We start from the raw sequence: 13,216 nt of genomic DNA, 5'->3' as shown, positions 1-13,216 counted from the left end.
TCCTCGCCGCCAAGCGACAGCCAGGCCGGGTCCTCGCCGCCCGATGCAGCCGACGACAGGGCCCGGGCCGCGTCCGCCATGAAGATGGAGCGCCAGCGCAAGTACCGCAAGCGACAAAAGACCGAGCGCGAGTACCTCCAGCACCAAGTCGCCGAGCTCACGGCGCACCTGGCGCTGCTCCGCGACGCCGACACGTCGCAGCACACGTCGCAGTGGGAGGCCATGTCGATTGCCCAGCGTTCGTACACGTATCAAGCACACTTGGAGAACGCACGGCTCAAGCGGGCGCTCGAGGACCAGCTCATCGTTGCCAAAGCGCTCGACAAGCTCCTGTGCAAGCGCCCACAGCTCGCGGTCTCTTCCCATCTTGTCCATTCGAAGCTCATGGTATCCTAGGCATTCCCGACCTTGGACGTAGCCGAATGGAAATTCCAACAGCTGCCGACCGAGCCCGTAGCGCGAGCAGCCGCGTTCCACAGCCTCGTGGATGCTGCGTACGCCGACGTCGACGCCATCTTCCTCCGGAAGCGACTCTACGACGCCGTGGACGGCCACCGGACGATCCAGCTGCAGCCAAAGGACGACCATCTCGCACTGGAGACGCAGAGCGTCGCTAGCATGAACTGCTCGTTCGTCGCGTCGGCCGAAAAGTACTGGAACCTCTGGGCCAAGGAAGGCGACATGGCGTTTCCCTGCAAAGTCCACGAGGTAGCATTCTGCTGCAGCGCCATTCTCGACCTCTGAGCTAGGTGCTCGAGTCGTTTGGCCCCGACACTGCGTACTGCAGAGACACGTGCTTGACGGCCGTGGCGGGCGGCGTCCCTTATCTTCAGCGGCTCTCGGCCTTGAAGCGCTACACGGAACCGCACCGCGTCGTGATTGTACTGAAATCGATTTTGGCCGACGCGCGGTACCCGATCGCGCCGGGTCTTTTGATTGGCAATCAAACGTGCATGTACACATTATTGTCTATCTTTCATGGACAATTAGGACTAATGTCTACGAGTAGATACGTGGCCGAAGCGACGAGCGACACGAGCTGCCGCCGCCGCATGTGTCTCCTCGGTGAAATTCCCATGACGCTCCCAGCCGACAACCCGTTTGAGAGCGTGCCCAAGGTGATGATGGCCGATGTTCTCCTCCACCAGCTTGCGCCCCTTGTTGATGCGATTGAGCAAATGTTGACAATGGAATAGAAAATCCGGGAAATACGATATTTTTCCTTGTCCAAAGAGAATTGTCGAAAATTCACGTGATTCGTCGTATATTTCGAGTTGGGTCGCGTCGATTTCGCAATAGCATTATGGGGTCTCAATACTAGTCTCCTTTGTACCGGTACTCGAGATGTAGATGGGTTTTGGACACTGCTTAGGGCTAGGTCTGATCGTCGACAAGGTTGGCGCGCACGGTGTGTACTCATATTGGAGTAAATGATCTCGTCGTCGACCTTAGTACAGACAATAATGTATGGTCTACTCACCCTGCCACGCCTCACCAAGGATCGATGTGTGCGAAGGACAGGACAGAGTCCCACACCAGCAGAGCAGTGTCTGTGTCACACGTCGTCATACCGTGTTTTATCGGTCGCAAGAGTCTTTGTAATTAAACATTCACAACGTCACCGTGTCTATCGTATACACTATTTGTCTAGTTTAGCAATGTAGAATTTTGTCGTCGGTCCCAAGATCAACCTTGCTGTCGGCGATCTTGCCCTCGTTCCGATTGGCGGAAAAGATGGTGATATTGACCAATCACGTAGCGTCCGAATACAAATTGCGTATCCGGGGACCTCGCGTCAGCATAAAATCTTCCGTGTGTTACCGACGACCGAGATGGCCAAGAAGGCGAAGGGAGACGCAGCAGCCGAGGGAGCCGACGCGCCGGCCCCCGCCCGAAAGGCCTCGGCCTCAGCCTCGCGCCGCAGCGACGACGATGACCATAGCGACGGCGCGGGCTCCGAGGCCAGCCACCGCCAGCACGACCGCCCGCGCTTCGACTCGCGGGTCTCGTGGGCCGACTCGACGCGCCTCGACCGCTTCGACTCGCGCGCGTCCATGATGAGCAACCGCGACCGCTCTGACTCGAAGGCCTCGGTGCGCAGCACGTCGAGCCGCGTGAGCACCAAGAGCCTCCGTACTGCGGCCAACAAGGACCTCCCAAAAGCCGAGTTGGACGCGATCGACGAAGAGGACTACCAGTTCGTCTCGGCGTTCGCGGACTTTGACGTGCACGACCAGCCGATCCGCGAGCAGCTGCAAAAGTCCCTCGACATTGTCAACGAGCACACGGTAGCATCATGTTCCGGGTGCAACTCCACCACTCACATGGCCCGTCCTAGTCCAAGCTCAAGGAGATTGAAGACGCCTTGTCGGCCGCCATGTCGGAAGTGTGGGGCTACTGGGTATGCACTCGCAGCACGCTTCCACGTAGGCCTCATGCGCATGTTGACGTAGGCGGACCCGATCCAAATGCACTTGCACCCGGCCGAGCGCGTCGACGTCCAGGACCTCATCCGCACCGACAACGAGCTCTTCAACAAGGTATCGTCCTTGCTTCTCGAACCGCCTCATGACCATCATGGCTGCAGGTGCTCACGGTCTTTGCGGTGCTCTGCGACGAGATCTCGGAGCTCAAGGTCACGGTCGAAGACAACTTTTACCCGGCGCTCATCATGTTTGGGCAAGCCAAGCATGGCGACAACGCAGCTGTCAAGCCCGGCGAGGACGAAGTGCACATCGGTCGCATGCTGCCCTTCTTTCAAGTCCGTAGCAACCACCTTGATCCTCGGCATCTCACAATCGTTGCCAGGATATCTCCAACTTTGTCGATCGCTGCAGCTTGATCGCGATCAACCTCGTGCACCAGCTCGCGTCGCTGTACCAGAGCTACCAAAAGCTATGGAAGTCGACGTTCAAGCACGTGCATTTGACGTCGGTCTACGACGCGTTCGCCAACCTCCTCGAGGTACTGCCTTCGATCCTCGCTCCCGCCGATATTTTATTTTATTTTATTTAGATTCTCATGACGCTCGATATGATTGTCCTCGACAACCCCAACATTGTCACGTCCTGGGACAAGTACAAGCGCATGATGCAGTACGTGCGCGCCGACCCCGCGCGCTACAACGTGACGCTCGAGAAGGTCAAGTCGTTCGAGCAGCTCCTCGTCAACCTCGATCAGACCTTTATGGGTACGGTATCGCCTCTATTTTCCTCCATTTTTCGTGCTTTTTGCACTATTTTTTCATGGTTTTCCTGGTTTTTCCTGGTTTTCCACAATTTTCATCATTTGTTGCGCGTACTCATGTCGACGTAGGGGCCAAGTGCTTCCAGACGTGCATTGAGCAGGACTTTGAGACGCTCCTGTCGTTTGAAGACAGCGAAGACGAGGAGGACGAGGAGGACGAGGACGACGACGCTGCGCAGGCCAAGACGATCGACGTGCGCAACAACCGCGTCTTCCTCGACGAGTTTTTCCACTGCCTCAGCACGCGCATCCAGTCGATCGAGGCGGCGCTCGGCACGCCGGCGGAGACGTACGAGCGCACGCAGCTCGTGGGTACCACGGGCTTGTACGTGATGTTTCGCAAGCTCATGCCGCCGAATGTGCTTCCGGACGCAGCGCTCTACGAGAAGCTTTGGAGCTGCCAGCTCAAGGCGCCGATCGTCGTGCTCTGTGGGCGCCTCAACTGGTGCCTCCCCGAGTTTCTTCTCAAGTACGCACCGCTTCAAGCCAAGAACGGCCCCGCCATCGACGTGCTCGACGCGCGCAAGCAGTACCTACTGCGTATGGACGAGACGTTTGCGGACGATGTACATTTCGTGCAGATGGAAGTCCGCGCGTGGCTCGTCCGTTTCGAGTCGTTCTTTCAGTGGACAACCCGCGGCTCGGGGGACACGGCACGCGTTCTCGGGTACAGTGTCTTTTGTGTATCGCGGGTTGATATATTGATATTTTTGGACTAGGATTCGCGGCAACCTCATCGTCAAGGGTCTCATTCTCGCGCGGCGCGTGCAGACCATGATGCAGACACTCGTGCAACTGCACTTGCTGCTCAAGATTCCGATGCCGAAGCGCATTGTGCGCCCGTTGTATCAATGTATCGAGATGACGAAAGCGATCGAGTTTATGATGGCGCGCAAGAACCCGATTTTGGCCGAAAGCGCCGCGCTGGTTCTGCGGTACAACAACACAATTGTCTTGTACGACGTGGACTTAGTGCTGTGGTCTAGTCAAGTGGCGCATGCGCTCACGCTCTTCTTCCGGCCCATCAAGGCGCGGCTCGAAGCGAGCAAGCGCTTTGACGACACCAAGCTCGACGTGCTCGCGGCCGTCTCGGTCGTCGAGGAGCTCTTGCACTCGGGTAACCACTGCCATTGTTTGGTAATTCGATGGCTCAACTGTACAATTAGGCGAATCCTTCTCGTACACCCGCTTGACGGTCTTTTACTTTCAAGTTGAATCCGAGGCTTATGCTTGGATGTATAGGTCTTGTCGCTGGCGCTGCAGATTGCGCTCATTCCCGACGTGGTCGAGACCGGCAGCGATGCGAAAAAGCCGGCGACGCCCGCTGTCAACCCGATCGAAGCGCTCAAGCACCTCTGGAAGATGCACGTGCTGAGCGACTTTCAGCGCAAGATCCGCGTTGCGTGCGACTGCTCGTTCTTGTACTGGAGCCGCGAGCTCTTGCATCTCTTTGTCCAAGACATTTACTCGATGCCCGAGCAAGCGTCGCGCCTCCAATACGTCGTACGTCCTGTTCGATCGACGAGTTGTGTATATTGATAGATTGATACTTTGTAGGTTGGTGGGTTTCTGGACGCGATGAAGTCGCTCCAAGGCGCGCAACACGAAGTCGACACGGCGGGGTACGTGGCCGCGTACGCCAAGTTTATCGAGGGCGTCGTCGAAGAAGAGCTGGTCGCGCCACTCTGCATGGACATTGAGAACGACCTCCGCCTGCATATTCACTCGGTGCATCTGGACCACATGCAAGCACCAAACCCGCTCACGCACACCGACTTCAAGGTATGTTTTTAAAGTGGGTTTGGTATCAAGTTGGTATCAATTGTCGCCATGGACTAGGTGCTCCATTACTTTATGGACTTGCGCCCGCTGCGTCTCTGGGGCAAAGAGCTCGATTTGCGCGACCGTGTGACGCACTACCTCGAGTCGACGTTCTACAATCTCACGACCGTCGCGCTCCACGACTGGAAGACGTTTGTTTTTTACACTATTTTCCAACTTTTGCGACAATTGTTGGGGTTAGGTATGGCGAAATGCGGCAGCTCGCCAACGACAAGTACGGTCTCCAGCTGGCCGAGAACCATCTTCCGATGGGGTCTTTGGACCAAGGTCTGGACATTCTCCAGATCATGCGCAACATCCACATCTTTGTGGCGCGGTACATAACTCGTGCTTTTAGAATCTGGCAATTCTAATGTGGAACTAGGTACAACTACAATTTGAACCAGCAGTTCTTTCTCGAGCGCCGTTCGGACAAGGGGTCGCGCCACCTGAACGGGATTTCGATCCACAGCATTGCGTCGTCGATCCGGACGCACGGCATGGGCATCATGAACACGACCGTCAACTTTACGTACCAGTTTCTGAGCAAGAAGATGGACATTTTCTCGCAGTTCCTCTTTGACGACTACATCAAGAGCTTCCTCAAGCGCGAGCTGCGCTGGTACAAGAGCCACAAGGACGACGCGGACGTCGACCACAAGTACCCGTACTCGCGCGCGTTCGAGTTCAACAAGGGTTTGCACCTTTGGCGCGGATGTTTCGCATATTTTGTGTATTTTTGCGTAGAGATTCGCCAGCTCGGCGTCTCGGACGCGGGTCGTACCTTCCTTGACCAGTACCGCATCCTCATCACCGAGATTGGCAACGCGCTCGGGTACGTGCGCATGGTGCGCTCGGCGGGCATGAACTACTGCAGGTATCGTCCATCATCATCTTGAGGAATGTCTAACGGCAGGGGTGTGGTCTTCAGCAACGCGATCAAGTTTGTGCCGGACCTCAACCAGCGCAACTTTGAGTTTGCGCCCGTTGTCCAGGACCCGATGCTATCGAGCGAGACGGTGGTCGCCGCTTCGAACCTCGACACGGCGCTCTTCAACCTCTCGAAGAACTTCAGCGAGGACAACAACTACTTCAAGGTGCTCGTCCAAGTCTTCCAGGAGGCGATATCGCCCGACGAGCAAAAGCACCTCGCGCTCTTCTACCAGATCATTCCGGCGCTCACCATCAACTTCATCGAGACGTCGGTGCAGGCCAAGGACCTCATGTACAAGAACACGCGCCGGCGCGAGTCGTACTTCACCGACGACGGCTTTGCGATCGGGATCGCGTACTTTCTCGCGGTCCTCAACCAAGGCGAGGTAGACAGCAGCATGCTCTCATGTGCATGGACGCGGTGCTATGATGCTCATGGGTAGGCCTTTGACGCGCTCCACTGGTTTGAAGAGGTCGAGCGCAAGTACGAGGCGGACGAAGCGTCGTACAACGCCAAGCAGGCCGAGCGCGACGCGCGCAAGACGGAGGCGGCCGCCAAGAACAAGAAGGAGACGACGGCCGAGCTCATTGACGACGAAGAGGAGGTCCACACGCTCCAGCTCACGGCCAAGCGCATTGAGCTCCATCGCCGCGAGTTTGATCTTCTCAACTGGTCGCTCAACGGCGCGCGCATCTTCTTCAAGGACTAGAGAAGAGTCGCATGGACATTGCATGTGTATATGATGATGACAACGAAGAGGAATCCATGAGAAGATGGTGTCTAGCGGAGCTTCTTGTCGTCGAGCTGGCGCTTGCGCGCGTTGCCCTCGGCGATCGCGCTCGAGGCCCAGAAGACCTACATGCAGGAGAAGCATGAGGTGGAGGATGGAGGAAGCGGCCATGGAGCGTACGAGCGCGAGGACGTGCATGCCCACGAGGAAGGTCACGAGGAGCGTCATCTCATAGCTGAGCTCGAGCATGCTGGCGGTCTGCGGTCAGCGAGGCAAAGGGGAAATGGTCCTAGTCTTGTCCTAAAACAAGGTGTCATCCTTGTTGTGCCGAAATAAGCATCTGTTGTTTTCGGATCGCTGCTGCACAGTGTTAGAATATGTTATAACGAACGGTGCAAAGATAGCGCACGGATACTAGTATGTCCCACGCCTGGCGTCGCGAGTGCAGCGTCGATGGTGGACGGTCGAGTACTGTGCATTGTCCAGTGCTCGTGTATGCGCAGCCATCCGAGTCAACATGGCTGCCGCGAGTAGCCCGATGACGCTAGGTGTTATAACGGGTGGACTTTGGAACGCTTGTCAAACGCTCAAAGATCGCCAGTACGGTAGCAAGTGCAATGTAGCAAGACTGGCAGAGGAAGAGGCTCGAAAGTACTAGGTACTCTTGCAAGGTAAGTCGCGAGGACAAGCAGCAGTCAAGAAGAGGAATGGACGGAAGAGATAGTAAATATGGATGTTGCGATATATCCTAGAACGCTATGCACGAGACCGCGCGGGACGGCATGTGGTGCCGAGCAGCGGGCGCGGCGATCGTCGACGTGGTGCGGAGGAGCGGCTGCATGGCCGACACGCTAAGGACGTCGCCGGCGTTGCACGTCTGGCGGCAGAGCGGACACGTCGCGTGTTCGACGAGCCAATGCAGGGCGCAGTCGCGGTGGAAGCAGTGGCCGCAGCGCAGCTGGAACACCGTGTCTTCAAAGTCGCCGAGGCAAATCGCGCACGCGTCGTCGAGGTTGGTCGGCGCCTTGTGGTGCAAGCTCTGGTCCAGGAACGCTTCCAGCATCGCCTCGATGAACGTCCATTTCGCGAGGATGCAGTGGACTTCGGTCTGTGTGATGAGGCGGAGGCCGTCCTTCCAGAGCGCAAACAGCATGTCGAAGAAGAGCGTGAGGCCTTGCGTTCGCTCCATGCGCACAAAGGCGTCGTCCGATTCAAAGTACCGCTTTGGGAACGGCGTGAGGCAGAGGCGCTGGAGGAGCTCGGCGAGCGGCGCCATCTCGGCGTCGCGGCGGATCGAGTAGTACATGCGCATGAGCGACTTGCGGAAGCGGTAGCACTCGGAGTACCGCTTGGTCACGCGACGCCACGAGTTGGTGATCGGGTTGGTGAGCTCGATCGTGTACTGCGTGTAGCTCGACTTGGGCGACGTGGCCACGATCTCTGCGTGGATGTGAACGTACGCTGACGTTGGCGCCTTGAGGTGCGCGCGGAAGGGCTGGTCGAGGCCCGCAAAGAGCGACGAGAGGAGCGACGGTTGCTTCATGGTTGGAGGCAAGTGTGAGAATGGCTTGGGCAATCACGATGGGCTTATTGGCTTCGAACTTCGATTGGTTCGAAGTTGCACGTTGAAGAAACGCAGTTGCACAGGACCAGAAAAACAGCCAGCTTCAACCTTGCCGCGACGACGCTACCTCGCGCGTTCGTCGAAGGTGCACGCTGGACGCGCGAGACAGACGGCTGCTGGCCTTTTGCCTCGACTTGCAGCGTGTCGTTCGTCAGAGCATTGCTTGCTGACCATCTTGAAACCAGTGCAAAGTGATCGCAGCCCCTTGCACACTCGATGATTGTCTCTGCAGTGCCAGCGACGTTATCGCCGCGCAGTTGGCACCGACTCCCTCAAGAATCGCACGTATGGGTGGCGGCGTGCAAGCCAATGAAACCCGACAGAGTGCACCTGCAGGCAGCTTCATTTTCCTTCGAGGCGCCCAACGAAGTGGGGTCCATCACGAAAAGCTTGAAGCATCAGAGAAGATGCCACAGAGTTGGTGCTCCCACATAGAAATGACCACTTGTGTGTCACAGAGACGTAAAACGGAGTGCGTTTTTAGCGAGGGTGTCCACATACCAGTCAGTACTTATCGCACAGTTGTGGTACGACGAGGTCGTCAATCAATATTTTGGTGTCCAGACTGGGCTAATTTTCAACATGCACCAGACGTGTGTCCAGAATAAATCACACTTTTTTGGATCCCCTTGTCTGGCCGGAACGCTGCGCTCGACTCCTGCTGTTTGTAGCGTTATCGACCGACTTCGTCAACGGCGCCACGACCTGGTAGATCGGTGGCCGCAGTGTTTGACGTTACATGCATCCTCGGAGCTTTGGTTTTTGCACAACGACCACACGCTTGAAGTTGGGGAGGGATACTAGCCAAGGTCCTAGTATTCGGCCACGTCATCAATGGCAACGTCGTCGCGGTTGAACGAGGCGTAGATAATGCGGTGCGTCGTTCGTCGCTTTGCTCGCAACGGGCGCAGGTGAGGCAGGCGGAGGGGGCGTGTCTTCGACGCCAAAGCTTGTAGGGTTTAATGGCACTGTGATGTTATGGTATCTGGGATCGTTTTTATCACAACTTGTGTTGACACGACGCCGTGAGGAGTGACCAAAGCTGGAATCTGGATACATAAACACATACAAAAATGGCTACGTGACGTGGTCCGCACGTGCAAGGTGGTGATGCGACGGGAAATGCAGGCGCACCAACGCGTGGGCTTCAAGGCGCTAAAGAGGGGCGCCAAAGTGGCAAATCGGTGAAAAGAAATTCGCTTTTGATTTTGAAGTTCCCAAACATGCGATGGAAGAAAGCCAGCGGCCGCGCTGATATTCGAAATTTGCTGACCGACCGCATGGTCCGAAGTATCCTGGAGACGGCAATGGTCAGCAGGAGGCACCGCAACCATGGAGCTGCTGCTTTGCCGGTCGTCACGCTTGTCGCCATTGTGACGCCACCACCAATGCGTTGGTAGCATGGTGCTGTGCCGCTGAACGTTGTGATATCGATTCGTTCCGGCAAGGATTTAGGCTCTTCTGGTCCTTTGACGTTCGCGATCTTCCCGAGAACGCCATTTCCCAGATTGCCCTTTCCGTTCGGCTTCTGATACGACCGTACGTCGTCTGGTTCTGGTTCCCAACATTGCGTGGACCTCCACCGACAACGCCGTGTCTGGCATTTCTAGTCTAGTTCTAGTCTCGTTCTTGTCTGGCAATATGCCTTTGCATCGCCCTTCTACTCCGTAGCACCTCGGCTTACCTTTCTTGTTATTCTGGCAGCTGCGATAACGGAACAAGACAATATTTCCACGGCCAGAGAACAATTAGACAAGGCAGCTGGGCCGAGAAAAACGTCGTCGGCACGAAGCGCGTCGTCGACCAAAAGAGAAAGAACGACGAGGTGTCGATCGATAACTACGTACGCACGTGTCTCTCGCCGCCCGTGCACAGCCACGGAAGGACAAGCCCATCATCGTCTTTGCTCCTTCGCCCCGCATCCCTCGGCTAGATCTCTCGACAGATGCAGAAGAGACCCACAGACGTTAGAGCGGCAGAGGCGTCTTTGGTGCGGACGACAACGTTGTCTGTTGTTGCTCTTGCAGCTTTGCACCAAGGAGGACCTTGGCGTCATCGAGGTGTTGTTCTGTTGGTGCCATTGCAACCTCTTGCTTTTCAAGGGTATTTGGTGCACCATGATCGCACTCCGCAGTGTCGTGACTAGGACAAGGAGGCGTGTCGATGAAGCGAGCTCGACCTCTGTGCATGGCGAGCGTCCACCACCCCACGTGCAGCGACACCCGCCCCGAATAAATACAAAAAACATTCACAAATCGATAAGTCAGTACCAGCGCCCGGAGACGACGCGGTGGCGGCACATGGGGCACGTCTGCGTCTTCTCGAGCCACGGCAAGATGCACTTGCGGTGGTAATGGTGGTGGCACTTGGTCTCAAAGACCGCGCCGGCGCTCCGCTTATCGTCGTCGCCCTTGTCGTCAATGCTCCCGAGGCAGATCGAGCAGACAGCATCCGCGGCGCAGAGTGTCGTGTGGCGGCGGCGCGACGTGCGTGCATCTGGTGGCACGACCAGGAAGGCGGTCGCCAGGCGTAGCCACGCCTCGACGAGACCTCTCTGGGCGACGCCAAGCATCGTCACGAGCCGTCGGGCGTCGTCGTAGCTCGAGAGCACGTGCTCGACAAAGATGGCCAAGCCGGCCTTTCGCTCGGCGAGGATCTCGGCGTCGTCAACGATGAAGTGCTTCGGCGGGAACGGACAGCGCCCTAGGGCGACGAGCGAGTCCGTAAATGGTGATAGCGCCTGCGCGTGGTCGCTCTTCTGGACGCCCTTGAGTGCTTTGCTGCACTGCTTGCGGAACGTCACAAACTCCGAGTAGCGCCGGAACGCGACCCACCATTGGTACGAGCCCGGCTGCGAGCAGATGATCGTGTACTGTGTGTAGTGGGCCTCGGCGGGCCCGACCGGCGTCGCCTTGATCACGACCTGGTTGCGGCTCATGGTCGCGCTCGCCGCAAGCGACGCCGACGGCGGCCGGAGATGGCTGCCGCGCGGCTTGGGCGCCGGCTCGGTCGACGCGAGGAAGCTCAGGAAGCGCTGGCGCATCGTGGCAGCCGGTGGCAACTGCCACATTATTGCTGGATCCACCGCGTTGTCCTTTTTCACGTGGAAAACACACGTGTTTATTACACTAATTCAAGAATCCTCCTCCTCATCATAACACGATTTCATGTTTTAAGACTATATGGGGAGTGTGACACATACACTAATTTACTGTGATTACGTATCGGTGTCAATACAGCCTGTGCAAGGTGGCAAGGTCCTGGACAAGGAAGCGAAGCGGTGCGCCCTGGTACTTCGTATGACTGGCTGCCCGTATAATGCGCTGGCGATCGCCGACGACGCGGCCATCCTCGCGGCCGACGACAACTGCCCACCAAAGTCGCCAGTCTGCTTGCTCAACAAAAAGTGCGTTCTCCTCAACGCCGACTGCAAAACACTGCTGTCGACCTTGACCAAGGACCTGACCGGGATGACGTTGCCACTCGTGTCCTTCTACCCGTTCGCCGCCGTTGGCAACCTCGCCAACTACCCCAACGCTACGCTGTAGCTCGTGCGACCACCCTTCGACATTTCATAATGTGGTGGCTTCTAGAGGCGTCGACTGCGCTGGCGGGTACCTCGATCTCAGCACGCTCCTCTTTCCAGCCAAATTCACGTACGTGGCATGCCTCTGATACCGTTCATTGTATCATTCTGCCATTCGAGTAGCACCACGCGGCTCAACCGGCCCACCATGTACACGCCAGTAATGATTGAGAAGTGCTCACTGGCAGCTAGAGCCCTGCACCGGTGCAAGCTGCGGTCGCTCTCCGCAGAGATCAAGTGGCCCACCAACCTCGAGACTTTGTACACCACCTTGAATGGCTTGCATCCCGTCTTTACGTTCGACCGGCAGGTCTCTCATTGACAACCAGCTGAGCGCGTTGCCCCCGAACCTGCCGCAGGGCCTTCGCACGCTGTATTCGTGCTTGCCTACAGCGACCTACTAACGACTATGGTTCGTAGACGACTAAGTAGCAATCACATTCAAGACATCTCCAAGCTGCGGACAGTTCCATTGACGTATCTGTATCCCGCTTCCTCGCAAAAAGGCGCCTACGTCGTTTTCAACCTAGGGATCTTCGCGCCAATGCCCTTACGTCGATTCAAGATATGACGTGGCCGGCTCTTAATTACCTGTACAAACTCTGCTTTTGCTACTGCGATATGACGTGACGACTAGGGAGCTCGGCGGCAACAGCGCGCTTCAGACCATCAAGCACGTTCAACTGACCAACGCCATCGAATACGTGTGCGTCACGCTCTTATGCGTCTAAGAGCTTAGAGTCAAGATTAGCGGTGCGACGGCGACCGCACTGACCGACTGGATCATGGACGAAACAACGTACTTGGCGCTGCGGCGCCTGACGCCGACCGCGTCCAACACGTCCACGCTGGATACCGCGTCCATCTCCGGCGTCGTCCGCAGTAGTACTTTCTGTGATGCCATCGAAAATGCCGCGCTCAAGCCGCTCTGGTCGGTTGATGCCAGCAGCACGTGGAAGGTCTGTGTCATGGGGTCGCCCAACGGCAAAGCGCCGCCGACGACGAGTCAGTGTCGAACAACTACACTCAAATCGCTCAATTTGAACGCATAGATAACACGACGTGGGTGATTACGGCCGCCGTAATCGCTCTCATCGCGCTTCTCGGTGTATTGTACAAGCGCTGGCGCCGACGAGGTACCCAATATTGTCTATATCGCTTCGGGTAATAGTGTATGATCCTGTGCTGCAACGAGTAGCGTGGACCGAGCCCTCGGACGGACTCGCCACCGAACTCGACGCGTTCGAACCTATTCGAATTCCCAGCCGCGACCTC

At 56.9% G+C, this 13,216-nt stretch overlaps 5 protein-coding genes across 5 annotated transcripts; 3 read left to right on the top strand and 2 right to left on the bottom strand.

Moving 5' to 3' along the window:
• On the top strand, positions 1–1,267 carry SDRG_14730 (hypothetical protein). The gene is made up of 4 exons (XM_008620882.1): positions 1–354; positions 397–708; positions 750–955; positions 1,010–1,267. The coding sequence occupies exons 1-4, from the start codon at positions 79–81 to the stop codon at positions 1,194–1,196; spliced, it is 981 nt and encodes a 326-aa protein (XP_008619104.1). The 5' UTR covers positions 1–78; the 3' UTR covers positions 1,197–1,267.
• Positions 1,268–1,814: 547 nt separating this feature from the next.
• On the top strand, positions 1,815–6,789 carry SDRG_14729 (hypothetical protein). Its single transcript, XM_008620881.1, has 18 exons — positions 1,815–2,288; positions 2,339–2,401; positions 2,454–2,540; positions 2,588–2,761; positions 2,809–2,964; positions 3,016–3,190; positions 3,316–3,913; positions 3,966–4,181; positions 4,233–4,363; positions 4,413–4,441; positions 4,489–4,749; positions 4,804–5,028; positions 5,086–5,219; positions 5,270–5,404; positions 5,453–5,763; positions 5,815–5,944; positions 5,999–6,386; positions 6,444–6,789. Exons 1-18 carry the CDS (start codon positions 1,833–1,835, stop codon positions 6,708–6,710), a joined length of 3,936 nt encoding a protein of 1,311 aa, XP_008619103.1. The 5' UTR covers positions 1,815–1,832; the 3' UTR covers positions 6,711–6,789.
• A 640-nt stretch (positions 6,790–7,429) lies between these two features.
• On the bottom strand, positions 7,430–8,299 carry SDRG_14728 (hypothetical protein). Its single transcript, XM_008620880.1, has one exon. The coding sequence runs from the start codon at positions 8,272–8,274 to the stop codon at positions 7,480–7,482; it is 795 nt and encodes a 264-aa protein (XP_008619102.1). The 5' UTR covers positions 8,275–8,299; the 3' UTR covers positions 7,430–7,479.
• Positions 8,300–10,586: 2,287 nt separating this feature from the next.
• Positions 10,587–11,444, bottom strand: SDRG_14727 (hypothetical protein). Its single transcript, XM_008620879.1, has one exon. The coding sequence runs from the start codon at positions 11,423–11,425 to the stop codon at positions 10,619–10,621; it is 807 nt and encodes a 268-aa protein (XP_008619101.1). The 5' UTR covers positions 11,426–11,444; the 3' UTR covers positions 10,587–10,618.
• A 140-nt stretch (positions 11,445–11,584) lies between these two features.
• SDRG_14726 (hypothetical protein) lies at positions 11,585–13,216 on the top strand (the record flags this gene model as incomplete). The annotated part of the gene is made up of 11 exons (XM_008620878.1): positions 11,585–11,899; positions 11,949–12,011; positions 12,065–12,091; positions 12,134–12,202; positions 12,252–12,314; positions 12,362–12,424; positions 12,472–12,534; positions 12,579–12,647; positions 12,693–12,946; positions 12,994–13,077; positions 13,140–13,216. Coding segments are annotated over exons 1-11 (1,077 nt in total), but the record flags the coding sequence as incomplete, so codon positions are not given.

Source organism: Saprolegnia diclina, assembly GCF_000281045.1.
Source record: "Saprolegnia diclina VS20 unplaced genomic scaffold supercont1.77, whole genome shotgun sequence".
Lineage (NCBI taxonomy): Eukaryota > Oomycota > Saprolegniomycetes > Saprolegniales > Saprolegniaceae > Saprolegnia > Saprolegnia diclina.
This window is presented reverse-complemented; position numbering and strand designations above follow the sequence as displayed.

What these genes read in the sequence shown, in the direction of transcription:
- SDRG_14730 (XM_008620882.1), top strand. Translation starts at nt 79, where the DNA reads ATGAAGATGGAGCGCCAGCGCAAGTACCGCAAGCGACAAAAGACCGAG. An exon ending in TTCCCTGCAAAGTCCACGAG is followed by an intron (nt 709 to 749) that starts GTAGCATTCTGC and finishes CCTCTGAGCTAG; the next exon opens with GTGCTCGAGTCGTTTGGCCC. An exon ending in ATTGGCAATCAAACGTGCAT is followed by an intron (nt 956 to 1,009) that starts GTACACATTATT and finishes GTCTACGAGTAG; the next exon opens with ATACGTGGCCGAAGCGACGA.
- SDRG_14729 (XM_008620881.1), top strand. Translation starts at nt 1,833, where the DNA reads ATGGCCAAGAAGGCGAAGGGAGACGCAGCAGCCGAGGGAGCCGACGCG. An exon ending in TCACGCACACCGACTTCAAG is followed by an intron (nt 5,029 to 5,085) that starts GTATGTTTTTAA and finishes GCCATGGACTAG; the next exon opens with GTGCTCCATTACTTTATGGA. An exon ending in GCGGGCATGAACTACTGCAG is followed by an intron (nt 5,945 to 5,998) that starts GTATCGTCCATC and finishes TGTGGTCTTCAG; the next exon opens with CAACGCGATCAAGTTTGTGC.
- SDRG_14727 (XM_008620879.1), bottom strand. Translation starts at nt 11,425, where the DNA reads ATGTGGCAGTTGCCACCGGCTGCCACGATGCGCCAGCGCTTCCTGAGC.
- SDRG_14728 (XM_008620880.1), bottom strand. Translation starts at nt 8,274, where the DNA reads ATGAAGCAACCGTCGCTCCTCTCGTCGCTCTTTGCGGGCCTCGACCAG.